Below are 16,981 nucleotides of genomic sequence, written 5' to 3' on the forward strand. Positions count from 1 at the left end.
ATGGCGATTTCTGCAGTGAGTGCTTCGTATGCGCTATTGGGCTTGAGGTCATGCTATTGTTTTGACAAATATTATTAACACCTCTCATTTTACATTTATCACCTTCCAATTTAATAAAAAATGACCTAGATTAAATTCACATTAATTTAAAGAGTTTTTTTGTTTGTGAATTGTTAATTTAAATAATTTAATTATAATGTACATTTTTTAATAATAATAATAATAAACACATTAAGTTTATATTATTAATTTAATTATCGGTCTATGTAAGTTTAACTCAGTTGAGAGGAACATCACATATGTTATGCAATAGTCATGATTCGAATCCCAAACACTCTACTTATTCACATTTAAGGTAGAATTTCTAGCTACTAGGCTATTAAAAAAATAAAAATTATAAGTTGGCGAACCTATTAAGCTCTTTTCTCTTAAATGAAATCTTAAAGAACCTAAGCGATTTTCATGCTTATAAGTTATAACCCTTTGTCTAATCTTATATTCTTCACATTTCGTTCTTTCGATCTCTATCTAAAACATGCAAACATATGGCTAATATGCTTAAGAAACGATATAATATCATAAGACTAAATTAATCAATACAAAATGCTATAACATATAGTAAGGATAGAAATTGCATAACATCTATCAAGGGACTCCCTACAACCATAAGGTAAAGGGGACTACTCACTCTTGATCATATTTATCCCTATATTTCAGAATTGAAATACTCAAAATAGTAGCAAGAATAGGTAGAAAACTTTAGAGAAAACTAGATTTATAAAAGTGCAATTTTATTGAAATGTATAAGAGTTAAGTTATAGACTATTACACGTAAAATTATTAAGAAATATACAGTATTGGAAATATGTTGTGTATATAATTACTTTTCTATGTTACCTTGATTCTATAGTTATGTACTTTAATGTATAGAATAAATTAGATCCCATTGATTGTGGATCACGTCTGTCATGAGCTAGAATTAGTGTAGAATCTTCTTGTATATGTATTATATATATCAAGCAAATGATCAATAAAAAGATATACACATAATATATCACCTTTACATTGTTCTTTTAGATGGTATCAGAGCACGATCTAGAAACAAAAATAACATCACCTCAAAAACAACCAAATAGCAGTAGCAACAATTCAAATAACACCAGTTCCAGTCTCAAAAACAATAACAACAGTTCTGATATGGATTCCTCAAATCCATACTATATCCATCCTTCAGATCATCCTGGTCATTTGCTTGTCCCAACAAAATTGAATGGTACCAATTACCCATCATGGAGTATATCGATGATCCATGCCCTCACAGCCAAAAACAAAATAGGCTTTATCAATGGATCCATCAAAGCACCATCTGAAATTGATCAATCTGCAGAATATGCTCTATGGAATCGGTGTAACAGCATGATTTTATCATGGCTCACCCATTCTGTAGAACCCGATTTAGCTAAGGGAGTCATTCATGCCAAAACTGCGCAACAGGTTTGGGAAGATTTTAAAGATCAGTTTTCACAGAAGAATGCTCCAGCAATATATCGGATTCAAAAGTCCTTGGCCTCTTTATCCCAAGGAACCATGGCTGCCTCAACCTACTTTACAAAAATCAAAGGTCTTTGGGATGAATTAGAAACATACCGTATTCTTCCTACTTGCAACCAGATGAAAGCACATGATGAACAAAGGGAAGAAGATCGCTTGATGCAATTTCTCATGGGTCTTAATGATACCTACAGCACTGTTCGCACCAACATTCTCATGATGTCGCCGTTACCCAATGTGCGGCAGGCCTACTCCCTAGTCATTCAAGATGAGACACAGCGCCAAATGTCTTCCGAAACAACGGAGAATTTCTCCATTGCTGCTGCAGCCAACAGTCATTCAAACAACTTCTCCAACAAGCATTTCAAAAACAAGCATTGTGAACACTGTAATAGAGATGGCCACACAATTATCGAATGTCGAACTCTAAAATTTCATTGTGATTTCTGCAATAGGGATGGACACACAGAGGATCAATACAGGATTAAAAACAGAACATGGGGTTCGAACAACATGGGAAATCAGAGCAATAGACAAAATCAATCACAGCAGCGACAAGTTGGGTCTCGAAGCGCTGCATCCAGATCTTCCCCTGCTGCAAACGCAGCGGAATCTTCACAAACTGCATGTGAGTTATCTGCAGAACAACTTCAGCAACTTGCCCGCGCATTGAATATGATGTCTTCAAACAATACCTCTGGTAATAGCGATGTTTATGCAAATGTTGCAGGTCTATCTCTTTTCTCTAATGCTTCAATTAATTCTGTATTCACTAAGCCTTGGATATTGGACAGTGGAGCTACCGATCATATCACATCTGATTCTACATTTCTTTCTACAACAAAATTTCCATCCATACCTTCTGTCAATTTACCTACTAGGTCTTCCGCTCCAATCACATCTATTGGAGACATGTCATTTAATTCCAATATAACCTTAAAAAATGTTTTGTGTGTTCCTTCATTTCGGTTAAATTTGATGTCTGTTAGCAAGCTCACCAAATCTCTGAATTGTTGCGTCATTTTGTTTCCTGACTTTTGTGTGTTGCAGGACTTGGCTACGGGGAAGATGATTGGCTCGGGTGAACAATGTGGTGGTCTTTATTACATGTCCCCATTACAAAGAATGCCTGTCTCTCATCAAGTTTCTCAGCCCTCAAATATATGGCACATGCGACTTGGTCACCCATCTATATCTCGTCTCAAATTATGTTCTCCTTTATTGTCTCCAAATAACATAGCATCTTTTGAGAATAATTGTAATGTTTGCCCTATGGCTAAACAAACTAGAATTCCTTTTCCTTTAAGCACTATATCAACTAATGCTCCTTTTGATTTGTTACATTGTGATATTTGGGGTCCTCATAAAATTCCCACACATTCAGGAGCACGTTTTTTTTAACTATTGTTGATGATTTTACAAGATGCACATGGGTATTTCTTATGCGATACAAATCAGATTCTCAAAATATTTTGAAATCCTTCATTAATTTTGCTTATACCCAATTTCAAGCGTTTGTTAAAACAATTAGAGTTGACAATGGTTCTGAATTCATGTCGATGAGAGAATTCTTTCAATCTCATGGGATAGAACATCAACGAACTTGTGTGTACACACCACAACAAAATGGAGTTGTGGAACGCAAGCATCGTCATATCCTAGTTGTAGCACGAGCACTACTATTTCATTCTCATCTACCTCTTGAATTTTGGGGTGAATGTGTATTGACCGCTGTTTACCTTATAAACCGTTTACCATCTCCATTATTATCCAACAAATCACCTTTTGAATTATTATACAATAAGCCCCCATCACTTGATCACTTGAGAGTATTTGGTTGCTTATGTTATGCTACTATTGTCCACCCTACACATAAATTTGATCCTCGTGCAAAAAGGGGTATATTTGTTGGATATCCCACTGGTCAAAAAGGTTATAAGATTTATGATCCCGAGACAAAGACTTTCTTTGTGAGTCGTGATGTCAAATTATGTGAAACCAATTTTCCTTCCATTCCAAACACATCTGAACCCAACCTAATTTCATCTCATCCTTCATATGAGGCCATTGATGATTTGCCTTCCCCTACATCATCTCATCATCAATCGCAACAAACCGATATACCTTGGCTTCTACACATGAGCCAAATTCTCCTTCACACATAACTACCGAAACATCTTCCGCTGCCTCACCTATAGTTGAACCAACTCCACTTACTACCCACACAACAGACCCTCCAACCCCCTTCATTCCCCAAGTTTGGAAGTCTGTACGTGATAAGCACCCCCCGATATGGCATAACGACTACCACATGTCCACACAAGTCAATAAAACTCCCTCAGAGCCAACTTCTGGGTCAGGTACTCGGTATCCCCTTTCACATTACCTTTCATACTCACGCATTTCTTCTTCAAATTGTGCTTTTTTAGCTAACATTACAGCCCATAGAGAACCACAATCCTATGATCAAGCTGTCCATGATCCACTTTGGCAGGATGCAATGAATGCAGAATTAGAAGCATTAGAACAAAACAACACATGGAGCCTTGTACCTCTTCCTTCTGGTCATAAGCCTATTGGTTGCAAATGGGTGTACAAAATAAAATACAAATCGGATGGTACGATAGAGCGCTACAAGGCACGCCTTGTTGCTAAGGGATACACTCAAGTTGAAGGAATTGACTATCAAGAAACCTTTTCACCTACTGCCAAGGTCACTACTCTTCGCTGCCTTCTCACTGTTGCAGCTGCTCGTAATTGGTTCATACACCAATTAGATGTGCAAAACACCTTTCTTCATGGCGATTTACATGAGTTAGTGTACATGGAGCCTCCACCTGGTCTTCGCCGACAGGGGGAGAACGTTGTATGTCGGCTCAATAAGTCACTCTATGGACTCAAACAAGCATCAAGGAATTGGTTCTCCACTTTTTCTGAAGTCATTCAAAAGGCTGGTTACCAACAATCAAAGGCCGACTACTCCCTCTTCACCAAATCCCAAGGTACTTCATTCACAGCTGTTCTTATTTATGTTGATGACATACTTCTCACAGGAAATGATCTTCAAGAAATGAAACGCCTTAAAGAGTTTCTTCTCAAGCGTTTCCGTATTAAAGATCTTGGAAATTTGAAATATTTTTTGGGCATTGAGTTTTCTCGTTCCAAGAAAGGCATCTTCATGTCTCAAAGAAAATATGCTCTAGACATTTTACAAGATTCAGGACTGACAGGCGCTCGCCCCGATAAATTTCCAATGGAACAAAATTTGAAACTAACTCCCACAGATGGAGTGGTGCTAAATGATCCAACAAAATATAGAAGGCTTGTTGGTAGGCTAATTTACCTTACTGTCACAAGACCTGACATTGTATATTCTGTCCAAACATTGAGTCAATTCATGCACGAGCCAAGAAAGCCTCATTGGGATGCGGCATTGAGAGTCCTCAGATACATCAAAGGCACACCTAGACAAGACTTGCTATTTTCATCTACTAATGACCTTACCTTAAAGGCCTTTTGTGATTCAGATTGGGGAGGTTGTCATGCCACTAGAAGATCTGTTACAGGATTTTGTCTTTTCCTTGGGAATTCTCTCATCTCATGGAAGTCTAAGAAACAAGTTGTTGTCTCTAGATCATCAGCCGAATCTGAATATCGAGCCATGGCTAATACATGCTTGGAGTTGACATGGCTACGGTTTATATTACAAGATTTGAAAGTCTCACAAAATACTCCAACACCATTATTTTGTGACAACCAGGCAGCTCTACACATTGCGGCTAATCCTGTATTTCATGAGCGTACAAAACATATTGAAATAGATTGTCATATAGTACGGGAAAAACTACAGGCTGGAATAATCAATCCTTCTTATGTGCCAACACGATTCCAGTTAGCAGATGTGTTTACAAAAGCTTTGGGAAAAGATCAATTTGTGACATTGCGCAGCAAGTTGGGACTTCACGATATTCACTCACCAACTTGAGGGGGAGTATTAAGAAATATACAGTATTGGAAATATGTTGTGTATATAATTACTTTCCTATGTTACCTTGATTCTATAGTTATGTACTTTAATGTATAGAATAAATTAGATCCCAATGATTGTGGATCACGTCTGTCATGAGCTAGAATTAGTGTAGAATCTTCTTGTATATGTATTATATATATCAAGCAAATGATCAATAAAAAGATATACACATAATATATCACCTTTACATTGTTCTTTTAGAAAAATTGACCCTTCTAAGTCAGAATTTGTGCCCTGTATATAGTTTGGGAGGCTTCAAAGACTCATTAAAATAAAGGACTTATGAAATTATTCAAAGAAAAACAGTTAAAGTATACTCATAAATTCTGCCACAGTGATGGCAATCAGTGTGTGCAAAAATTATATAAATAAGTTTTCAAAAACAGAAGTATCTTTATTTAATATTGTAAGAGAAAAAGCCTCTAGAAGCTCATTTATTTAATATTGTAAGAGAAAAAGCTACTAGGAAGCGTTTGTTTCACGGTTGAGAATTTTATTTCCACGAATAACTTTTCCAGAAAATAATAATGGACATTTTATTCCCAGGTATTTTACAGAAAATGTGTTTGGTTAATAAAAGTCATGTTCGGGACTTATTTGTAAGAGTGAGTGTGTGGGTAATTATTTTAATTTTATTTAATCCATCTGTATGAGAACCTTTCATTCCCACCCATTTTTTTGGGATCAAAATCATAGGAAAATGGAAATTAATTTTTCCCTAGGAGTTAATTTCCTAACTTTGTAACAAACATAAGAATTTGGATGGTTTTTTCGTGTTTGAAACTGACAGAATGAGGGGAGAAGGTGGGGCGTGTTCCTTATACACTTTGGATCGTCCATGACCTAAGTCGCGGTATGTTTAAAACTGACGGTCCGTGGACTTAGGTACCGAGTGTAGAAGTGTAAAAATTGGGTGGTAGGGTGCCGATTGAGGTGTTAATCTGTGGTCCTTTGGAGTTATGAATTTTTTTCACATCCGTGACTTAGCCAACCGGGTAAATTCAAACTCACTACATACTCCATGGAATTGAGAACCCGACGTAATTGGTTTTATTCTGAGACTCTTTTTCCTATATTCTTTCATATGGCCCTACTACGTCTGCCCGGAATGGTTGAGTAGATTCATGAGAGAGGAACCACTGCTTGAATGGAAAGATAAAAGGCGAAAAAAGGCTCCTTAACCCACTCACTCTGAAACCCAGAGAAAGAAAATGAGCCAAGCCCGTAGGGTGTAAATTGATAAGATCAATAGGGAATCAAAAGGCATGATTTAGAGATAGTCTCGGGCATTATTTAGTGACCTAAGTAACGGGCAAGGGTAAAATGCTAATTTCATAGGGTGCGTCCCAGAATCAGTAGGGTGACAAAAGTAAATTTCTTATTCGTAAGAGTGAGTATGTGGGTAATTATTTTAATTTTATTCCCATCTGCACGAGAACCTTTCATTCCCACCTATTTTTTTGGGATTAAAATCACAGAAAAGTGATTTTTTTTTCATAGGAGTTAATTTCCTAACTTTGTAACAAACGTAAAAATTTATATTTGTAACTTTAACATTCATGAAAATAGTTTTTCAACCATGAAACAAACACACCATAAATGTAATCAAATCAGTAACTACAAAAGATATTATGGGTAGTTTGACTTTGGGGTCTTAGAAATATTTTCTTTCTTTTGACTCATAAAAAACCAATCCTGTTGAATTTTAATCAATTTTGTTTAATGTGAATAAGTGAGATAAAGTCTTAAACCACATACAAATTTATTTTTATCATTAGTTAAATCAATAATTTTCACTATTAGATCAAATAAGATAGATGTGATATAACATATTGACGAAATAATAGAATCTATTAATCAAATAATAAAAATAGTTACAAAACTTGTCTATTTTTTCGGGTGTTAAGTTAACAACCAATTTCAGAAGGAGGGACGTAAATAAAATCCGATTAAAAATTGTTTTAATTGGAACCTGAACTCGAATTTTCCCAAATAATTCATTTCCAATTTGGTTAAAATTAGTATCATTTCCAATTTGGTAAGACATTATTTTAATCTATATCTCACGAGTACTATAAAAATCGGAGAGAGTATCCAAACTGTGTACTTTTTCATTTCATAGTAAAAAAACCATCCTTGCTGTTGCAGCCGTCATGTGTGGAATCTTAGCAGTTTTAGGTGTGGTCGACAACAGTCAGTTGAAACGTGCTCGCATAATCGAATTGTCTCGGAGATTGAGACATAGAGGCCCTGATTGGAGTGGTTTACATTCTTATCAAGATTGTTACCTTGCTCATCAACGTCTTGCTATTGTCGACCCTACTTCTGGAGATCAACCTCTTTACAATGAAGACAAGACCGTTATTGTCACTGTATGTATCATCATCAATCAATTTTCATTTTTTTTGTTATTTTCTTAAAAATATCCATTTCATTACAAAATGCATTGTTTAACTCATAAAAGTACACTTGCATGCAACCAATTGTTACTTGGTCCGGTGGTGATTGACGTTGGATTTGGTAGGGAGGACAAAGTTTGATCCCAGATTAGGCGGTTAGTGGGCCGGATACCGGTTGTGAAAAAAGAAACAAAAAGTACACTTGCATGCAGTTTAGGTTTAGTACATTGTGTGATTGATTGACCGTGTAAAATTCTGGATGCAGATATAAAATGACAACCAATTACATGCGACTTAAAAAGTAATTAGGACAGTGATTGATTGATGGTGTAAAATATCTTTATAGTGAATGTGGATATAAAATGACAACCACTCGAATGTGACTTTAGAAGTAATTACAATTGTGATTGATTTACGGTGTAAAATATCTTTATTATACCGAATGTGGATATAAATTGAAAAATGTTTTTTTTTGGGTCTCATTTTTTTGTTGAAACTATGGTGGCAGGTAAATGGGGAGATATACAACCATAAGAAATTGAGACAGGGACTGAGTTCTCATCAATTTCGAACGGGTAGTGATTGTGAAGTGATTGCTCATCTTGTAAGTGTTTTATGGAATAAGTTTGAATTTTGGTGATTATTGTATACTACTTTTTTTTTTCAAATTATTCTGATGATTGATTATTATGATGTGATTAGTATGAAGAACATGGGGAAGAGTTTGTTGATATGCTGGATGGGATGTTCTCATTTGTGCTTCTTGATACTAAAGATAAAAGTTTTATTGCGGCTCGTGATGCTATTGGCATTACCCCTCTTTACTTGGGTTGGGGCCATGATGGTAAATACATTCGCGCCTTCTTCAGTTGTAACTTTTTACATTTTCACGGTAGACCCTGTTTAGATAAACAACTTAATTAAGCGTCTATAACATATCAGCACTTATCGGAAGTACTTATGTATAAGCTATTTTTATAAAAGAAATTAGAATAAAGTCAAACTGTTCAATATAAGCTATAAAGTATAAATTGTTTTCATAAGCTATCTTGTAGATAACTCGAATAAACTAATCCAAACACGCTCATAATCTCGTTCGCATGCCAACCACTGAAATTGAGCTAGCTACTGTTCAATTTAAGTCAGTATGAGAAATGCATTTGAGTTTGGGTTTGGATGTGCTAAGTTGCTAACTGTTTTTGTCAATAAACTGAAATAAATCATTCATGCATGAGCTCCTATATAAACTTTGAAGCTTCAAATCAATGTGTTTTGTAGTATGTTTCGTAGTATTAATAAACTTGACGTTGTTTACCCACATTTGCACATTACATGAATTTTTATAACTCAAGCGAAGGTACTTAAGATTGAAAGTACAATACTAATTTCTTATAAATTATGGACGAATATTCTGCTACATATATGTATAAACATAAAGAATGAATTTGTTATATCTGCCAATGCTTCTATATTCTGCTGTTGCATAATTCTAGAATATAAAATATAGAGTTGTCTATTCACTTGGGTGGTATGCATGGCCTTTTCTTTATCAAATGAACAAGTCAGATATATTATCTATGGAATTGCTGATTTATTTGCAGGATCAATATGGTTTGCATCTGAAATGAAAGCTCTGATGGATGATTGTGAGAGATTCATACCTTTTCCTCCGGGGCATATCTATTCCAGCAAACAGGGTATGTCTTATTCTATTTTCTGTTTATGATTACTCTTGTAAATCAATTCCCATTTCCACTCTCCTTTAACTGTCTAAATTTAACACTGAGATATTTGCAGGAGGATTAAGAAGGTGGTACAATCCACCATGGTTCTCAGAGTCAATTCCATCAACACCCTATGATTCAACGATTTTGCGTGAGGCCTTTGAGAGGGTAAGCTGTTACAGTCTTATCCACTGACTTCCATCACCGTTTTAAGTTTAGAAAGGATGTTCTACTCTGTTGTTAAATAGCGGTGCTATAGCATAGTGTAATTTGAACAAATTGCTATTGTTCCGTGGTACACTATTTGTCTATGTTGTACAAAATATTGTCAAGTAGAGATTATTGTGGCGCTATAGCACTATTGCATAGCGGAATTTGAACAAACTGTTATTTTCTGCTATCCATGATTGACAACGTTGGTTCTACTGCATGTGCTTAAAGAAATGTTTCGTACTATTTTCAGCTCTCGATGGAATTTTAGAGCATCCTTACGCATTTTTTTGTCTATTATATCATTTTCACAAGAATACAAAACTGCTAAATTTGCAACAAATTTAGGAATGTCATGGCATAACTAGAGGTGATGAACCCAAAATGCACCATGAAATGCTACCTAGTGCCTTTTGAGAAAGTATACTTAACTTCTGGAAAAATTACATGCATTTTAGGAATGATACATCATCAGTATCTGTTGAATTTGATGTCCAAATACTGAACAAGAGGTCGCAAGGTCTTACTTATGGAAGATGTAGGCCTTCCGTACACTAAATTATTTGATACGCTGCTGATGTGTGTGGACAAAAGCTCAGTGTTGGAATTTGGAGCTGATTACTATGTGCTAATTTGTAAAGAATAAAAAAAAAAACCATTTTGTTCCTTTTATATTTAGTGACTTCTTTTAGTGTACTTGTGCCACATACTAACTGATAACCTTACTAACATCCCTTTTAACTAATTTTAAATGTGATATCATGCAGGCTGTTTTTAAAAGAATGATGACTGATGTACCTTTTGGAGTTCTTTTGTCTGGAGGACTAGACTCATCACTTGTTGCTGCAGTGGCTAACCGATATTTGGCTAAATCTGATGCTGCTCGTCAGTGGGGATCGCAGTTACATACTTTCTGCATTGGTTTAAAGGTCAGAATTCTTTCCGCAGTGTTAGGTCAAAATGAGTTATATTATCCATCTTTTTCTTCAACGTCCAAAACTAGTAGTATATTAGCATTTATATGCTTCATGATATGATATTTCCACCATTCAGGGATCTCCGGATTTGAAAGCTGCACAAGAGGTAGCAGATTATCTTGGCACTTGTCACCATGAACTTCATTTCACGGTTCAGGTTACCATCTCACTCATTATCTCATCATTTTTTACCTTGTGCAGATGAGATTTTTATTGCTAACTCATAGATAATATTTTATTTTGGCTATATCAGGAAGGTATAGATGCAATTGAGGAAGTCATTTACCATATTGAAACATATGACGTAACGACTATCAGAGCAAGTACTCCAATGTTTCTTATGTCCAGAAAAATCAAATCATTGGGAGTGAAAATGGTTCTTTCTGGAGAAGGTTCAGATGAAATATTTGGAGGTTACCTGTATTTCCATAAGGCGCCTAACAAGATAGAGCTTCATCAAGAAACATGCCGAAAAGTAATATACCATAATTGTTATGCGTATCCCCCATATTTTGATCTGATTATTATGTGCATCTTTATCTCTTCACTCTTTTGTGTACTTTTACACATTCAAGTTTTTGGTGGTTTTGATGGTTTGACAGATTAAAGCACTTCATCTTTATGACTGTCTGAGAGCCAATAAATCAACTTCAGCTTGGGGTATAGAGGCACGTGTACCGTTCTTGGATAAAGAATTTATCAGCACATCCATGGCTATTGATCCGGAGTGGAAAATGGTATTTTACCTTTACTTCTTTCTTGGTGTTCATCTTGTCATGCAGCATACAGCTCTTGCCTATCTTATGATTTGGTTGCCTGCATTGTTTGTTGATAGAGATTATGTTTACTACTGTAAAATAAATTCTAACGTCATTTCAATTTCTTGCTTTGGTTTAAATGTTCGAGTTGCTTCTTTTGATGATCTTGCTTTAGTCACTAGGGCATATGATGTTGATAGAGATTAATGCTTACTGCATAATTCATGCTTATGAACAGTTCTAAATTTCTCACAAGTCTCTATGAAATTGAATTTACTAGTATGTGAAATTAATCTCGTTGACTTCATTTTTTAATCACCTCGTGAAATTTATGACAAATTCCACAGATAAGGCCTGATCTTGGAAGGATAGAGAAATGGGTATTGCGCAATGCATTTGATGATGATAAGACTCCATATTTGCCAAAGGTTTGCATCAACTTCTGCTGTATTATGCTATTCATATGTCTTGAAGGATTTTTTCATATAATTATTCTTCTGTTTTTTCAGCACATATTGTACAGGCAGAAGGAACAGTTCAGTGATGGTGTCGGATACAGTTGGATTGATGGTTTGAAGGATCATGCTAGCGCACAAGTAAGCTCTAAACTGTGAACAATGAATTCAATAACTAATTTTATAGAATTCCATTGATATTATTCTTGTTTCTGTTTTATTCTTATAAATGGCCAGGTCACAGATGCAATGCTGAAGCATGCCAACTTTGTTTACCCTGAAAACACTCCAACCACAAAAGAGGGATACCACTATAGGACAATTTTTGAGAAGTTATTTCCAAAGGTGAATTTTAGTTTTTTTTTTTTTCTATTAAAAAATATAATACATTTTCATCAGAACATGGAATTGTTTACAAATTTCAACCATACCAAACCACTTCTTGACTATGTTGAACCATTTCCATTTCAACAGAATTCTGCCAGGTTATCAGTGCCAGGAGGTCCTAGTGTGGCATGCAGTACTGCAAAAGCTGTGGAATGGGACGCAGCATGGTCCAAAAATCTCGACCCTTCTGGACGTGCCGCGCTCGGTGTTCATGCAGATGCATACAAGGATGCAGTAGATACCAAAATAGCCGAGCCCAACAACAAATCTCTCTGAAGGCTGTGATGGATTGTCAAGTAAAAATTTAAAATGTATATGTAACTTGTGGATTTAAATTCAAGTAGATGGAAGTGAAACTACTGAAGAGAGTTGGTGTTTTCCCCTTCATTTTTAACAAACCAAGTAGTACAATTGATGTTTTAGAACTTCACAGCAGGTTAATAATATTTATGATTTACTTTTGTCATATATACTAAAAAGGTGGCTTCTTTTAATATGGGTGAATGCTTAAATTTGCCCACCATAGTCTATTGCCCTTTTAGCCATGGATGAATGCATAAACAGTTTCCGACTCATCTCCTGCACTGCCATTTTTGTCGCGGCATCATCAACGGTGCTCCCCTCCACCACCCCAGCATGGTTTTATATTCAACCATCAGTCTCTACTCTTTCTCATGATCAATTTCACATTATTGACCATGTTAAAAGTCACCACACTAAAATAGACACGAATCCTCTGTATTATGCAGGAGAACAGAATTGTATTAAAACATGATATATACGACACCAACAAAAAGTTTCTATAGACTCGGACAAATACAACCTGTCCATCATTAGCTTTTGAAATTGCAAAAACAAATAAACCTGCTCCACTTTTTGTTGTGTACAACATTTGCAAAAATGTGCATAGATTATAATATACACAGGCTATGTAAATATTTACAGATATGTTTGTTAGTGGAAACATAATTGGATACATGAAAATTTCTCCGTGATCGTTGCATTGCTCACTTAGTAAGAAGCGACTATTCCATGAAATGCCGACCGCAGGCTGTTTGATTTACATCAGGTAAATATTCAGAGATGTTTACCATCGACAGATCCCTGGCACCTCAGTTCTGCTCAATGCAAGCATTTCCTCATATCTTGAAGTCTGTACAAACCCCCACAACTGCATGATGGATCACACAGACCAATTAACTTTTCTTTTTATAAATGTCTCTAAATTTAGCAACTAGCTTGTATCTGGAAAAAAAACAAATAAAACGAAGGCTGGAGATAAGTGTGATAGGTCTGTGCATTTATTGTGTACTACCTCTACTTCCTTCACTTCAAAGTCCTGAGAATTTGCAAGGCAAGGATTCCCGAAAGTTTCTGATACCGAACTCGAGCCATTCAATCTTTAAAATAACAAAAACCACGTTGATAATCTAGGAATAAGAAAGGGACCACAATGAAACTGAAAGTACAAAGTCCTTACAGATCACCGTCCAGATAAAGTGCAAAATGACCTCCCCCGCCAATTGCTATGTAGTCAGTGTTGCAAAGTGTGAAATAACGGTTTACCCCTGTAATTTTGAGGTGTTAATAAGCATCATTCGGAAGTCTAAACCAGGTTAGATCTGAACTTTTTTAGTATCACATATTTTGCAAATGAAAACTTAGGCCCCATGCTGATGCTGAATCTTGCAAAATTACTCTATTGAATCTCAAAATCTATTTTGTAAAGGGAAATGTGGCATCAAAATAGGAGTTTTCAACAGTTCATATATTTCCAGAAGAATATGAAATCACACAATGGATTGACAACTGTATCTAGCAGACAAAACTCTGTAGATTCTAAAGAAAAGAAAAATGAAGTAATCCTCAACTGGAATTAGTTCCATGGTCAACTCAAAAGATGACATTCTGTTATAGCTATCATGTGTAGACCAAGGAACTATAGGAAAACCTAAATGTCATTAAGCTTTCATTAATCATCACAATAAACAAACTTTAAATTCTCTTCTCATTCCATATAGTTATAAGACCAATTAATCTTTGATTTTGATTGCTTGTAGAAACACAGTATGACCAAATTCATATGCAAGTGCATACCTGTTGGACGATATATGAAAGGATGACCAGATATATTTGTGAAAACATAAGTACTGTTTGTTCCCTGTACACACAATCTGTCAACAAGATAGAATAACAAGTAGCATCATTGCATGATAATCAAGAAAACACTATCTCAGTCTATATGAATTGATAATCCATATGATTACAGGATAAATGAGTTTTCGCATGACCTGATATTTTCTCTTGTTGGATGGTTTGAGAGGTGTTTCAACCAAGCTGCCAAACACAGCTCCTTTTTTATCTCCAACAACCTATAGAATGGAATCACTAACATTGATCGAAAACTAACACATGATTGTAAAATGAAAGAAATTTGCCTTTCAGTTTAAAATGCAGATCAGACTTGGATAAGTGCATGATTAAGTTTAACATCAACTATTCTGCTTAAGGATAGTTTAGTCTGTAGTCTGTACCAGCAAACTCAATCCAGGCCAAAGCATGCTTCTACGGTAAAGAGTTGAAAGCGATATACCATTCCTCCAAGTGCTGCAGAAAATGTATTGAAATTTAATAAAGAAATAATCATATCAATCAAATAAACTAATCATCAACACAGCAATGAACCTTCATCTTCAGATACCTGTATAGCAACAGCCATTTTCTTCCATGCATAAGCGGCGGAAGAGAAGCATAAAGAACATTCCTTATACTTTCCGAAACAAGAACCGAAGGTTCAGAAATTCCAGGAAAATCATCCAAAGGCAACGACTCTTTTATAGGCAGTGATTCTTTCCTCCTATCTTCAAGTTTCACCTCAACATTATTACTACTATCCTTCCGATCATGATGGCGAAATCCACGGATTCTGACAGCTCGGCGAATAACTCTACCAACTGATTGCTTACTTCTAGAAAACAAACTTTTCCTACCACCATTTTCCTCAATGGATGAATCAACTAAAGGGCTATTATGATTATTATTATCAGGTTCAGCTTTATCATCATTATGTCCATTTGAGTTATCATTCTCTTTAGAGTCTGAAGAAGACAATAAAGAATAGAGAAATGCAGTGAAAGATGAAGTATCAGGGCCATTATCAACTAAATCAAGATTACTATTATTACCCTCTTCATCACTTTTTTTTAATTCACCTACTCCTTCCTGATAAGAAACAAAAATGGAATCTTTACTTTAATTTGAAACAAAATGCCACAAAAAAAAAAAAAAAAAAAAAAAAAGTTAAAGAAAAAAACAACCTATGACATAATCTTAAAAAAACATGAACCTCGTACAAGCTAAGATTTAATCTTAAATTTAGTTTGAAATAAATAAGAAAACTTACTGAAGAAGTTGGAGGGTGTTTTGAGGGTTGATGAGAATCAGGATCAGAGATGGGGTTGAGAAGGACAGAGACAAAGTTGGTGGCTTTGGTACGCAAAGATTGTTTCTTTTTCATGTTTACTTTGTTGTTTATGCGGCAAACAAAAAAGACAAGATACTATGTAATGGTGTTAATGTTGTTTGTTGATGCAACTATGAAGGTTGGTCACATAGGTTGACTCGGTTCCTCACCTTCAATTGTATTGTGAAGAAAAGCATGCCATGGTTAAAGTTGAAGAATCAACTTTTTATGGTTTGTTTGTTTATTAATATAAAATGGGAAAAAGTAATAACAAGAGGACTTCATGGCCCAATGGATAAGGCGCTGGTCTACGGAACCAGAGATTCTGGGTTCGATCCCCAGTGAAGTCGAATTCTGATTTTTTATTCTGTGTGCAACAGAACACAATGAGAAACAACATTTTTTGGTCTGAATGAAAAAAAAAAACATGGGAGCTAGTTTTATGCCAAAATGAATGGCTCATTGTCTTGCTCATAGGCATCAATGTTGCAGAAAATACCTTTTAAAAAAGATCCATTTCCGATTATAATATAAGATCTCAAGGCAAGTTGAGCTGTCTAATTGATTTTGAAGCAACCTTGGTTTGGGGGTGTAGTCTTCCATGAAATATCAATTTATCTATGTTTGTTCTCTTTATATGAGGAAGAGTTTCGTTATCCATTGTGATTCTATTATGCTCGAGAGATTAGTATATGTAGTTAGCTCTTCTTGTCTACTCTCTCGGTACATATCATAAGTCTAACATTAGAGGGATAAAAGTTTATACATATAATTTTAAACGTGTGTTCAAGAAACGAGTCGCTTGGCATTAGATAAGTGTTTACTTGAAATTACATGATGGACAACTTTTGATTTGACATGAATTTTCACCATTGAAATAAAAATATCCAAACATATGCTAAGTTAGAGTATGATGCATCTATAAAAAAAGTATATTGGTAACTAGGGTTGAGCAAGACTCACAATCCGATTTGAAACCAACATATTGAAGTATTCAATCGGATGTCAGTTAGATCTCGAGTCAACA

The 16,981-nt window shown here is 35.3% G+C and overlaps 2 protein-coding genes and 1 non-coding gene across 3 annotated transcripts; 2 read left to right on the forward strand and 1 right to left on the reverse strand.

Moving 5' to 3' along the window:
• Nucleotides 1-7,626: 7,626 nt before the first annotated feature.
• On the forward strand, nt 7,627-12,959 carry LOC123906940 (asparagine synthetase [glutamine-hydrolyzing] 3). Its single transcript, XM_045956976.1, has 13 exons — nt 7,627-7,953; nt 8,489-8,584; nt 8,683-8,824; nt 9,582-9,677; nt 9,778-9,872; nt 10,682-10,843; nt 10,968-11,048; nt 11,145-11,366; nt 11,494-11,628; nt 11,997-12,077; nt 12,159-12,245; nt 12,342-12,449; nt 12,579-12,959. Exons 1-13 carry the CDS (start codon nt 7,735-7,737, stop codon nt 12,765-12,767), a joined length of 1,713 nt encoding a protein of 570 aa, XP_045812932.1. The 5' UTR covers nt 7,627-7,734; the 3' UTR covers nt 12,768-12,959.
• Nucleotides 12,960-13,250: 291 nt separating this feature from the next.
• On the reverse strand, nt 13,251-16,144 carry LOC123906941 (oxidation resistance protein 1-like). Its single transcript, XM_045956977.1, has 8 exons — nt 15,895-16,144; nt 15,193-15,713; nt 15,026-15,098; nt 14,783-14,863; nt 14,589-14,652; nt 13,972-14,059; nt 13,807-13,891; nt 13,251-13,662 (listed from the first exon to the last, which is right to left on the reverse strand). Exons 1-8 carry the CDS (start codon nt 16,006-16,008, stop codon nt 13,579-13,581), a joined length of 1,110 nt encoding a protein of 369 aa, XP_045812933.1. The 5' UTR covers nt 16,009-16,144; the 3' UTR covers nt 13,251-13,578.
• Nucleotides 16,145-16,231: 87 nt separating this feature from the next.
• Nucleotides 16,232-16,304, forward strand: TRNAR-ACG. The gene has a single exon. It is a non-coding gene; the product is annotated as a tRNA-Arg (tRNA).
• The last annotated feature ends 677 nt before the right edge of the window (nt 16,305-16,981 follow it).

The sequence above is a fragment of the Trifolium pratense genome, linkage group LG2 (assembly GCF_020283565.1).
Source record: "Trifolium pratense cultivar HEN17-A07 linkage group LG2, ARS_RC_1.1, whole genome shotgun sequence".
NCBI classification, from domain to species: domain Eukaryota; kingdom Viridiplantae; phylum Streptophyta; class Magnoliopsida; order Fabales; family Fabaceae; genus Trifolium; species Trifolium pratense.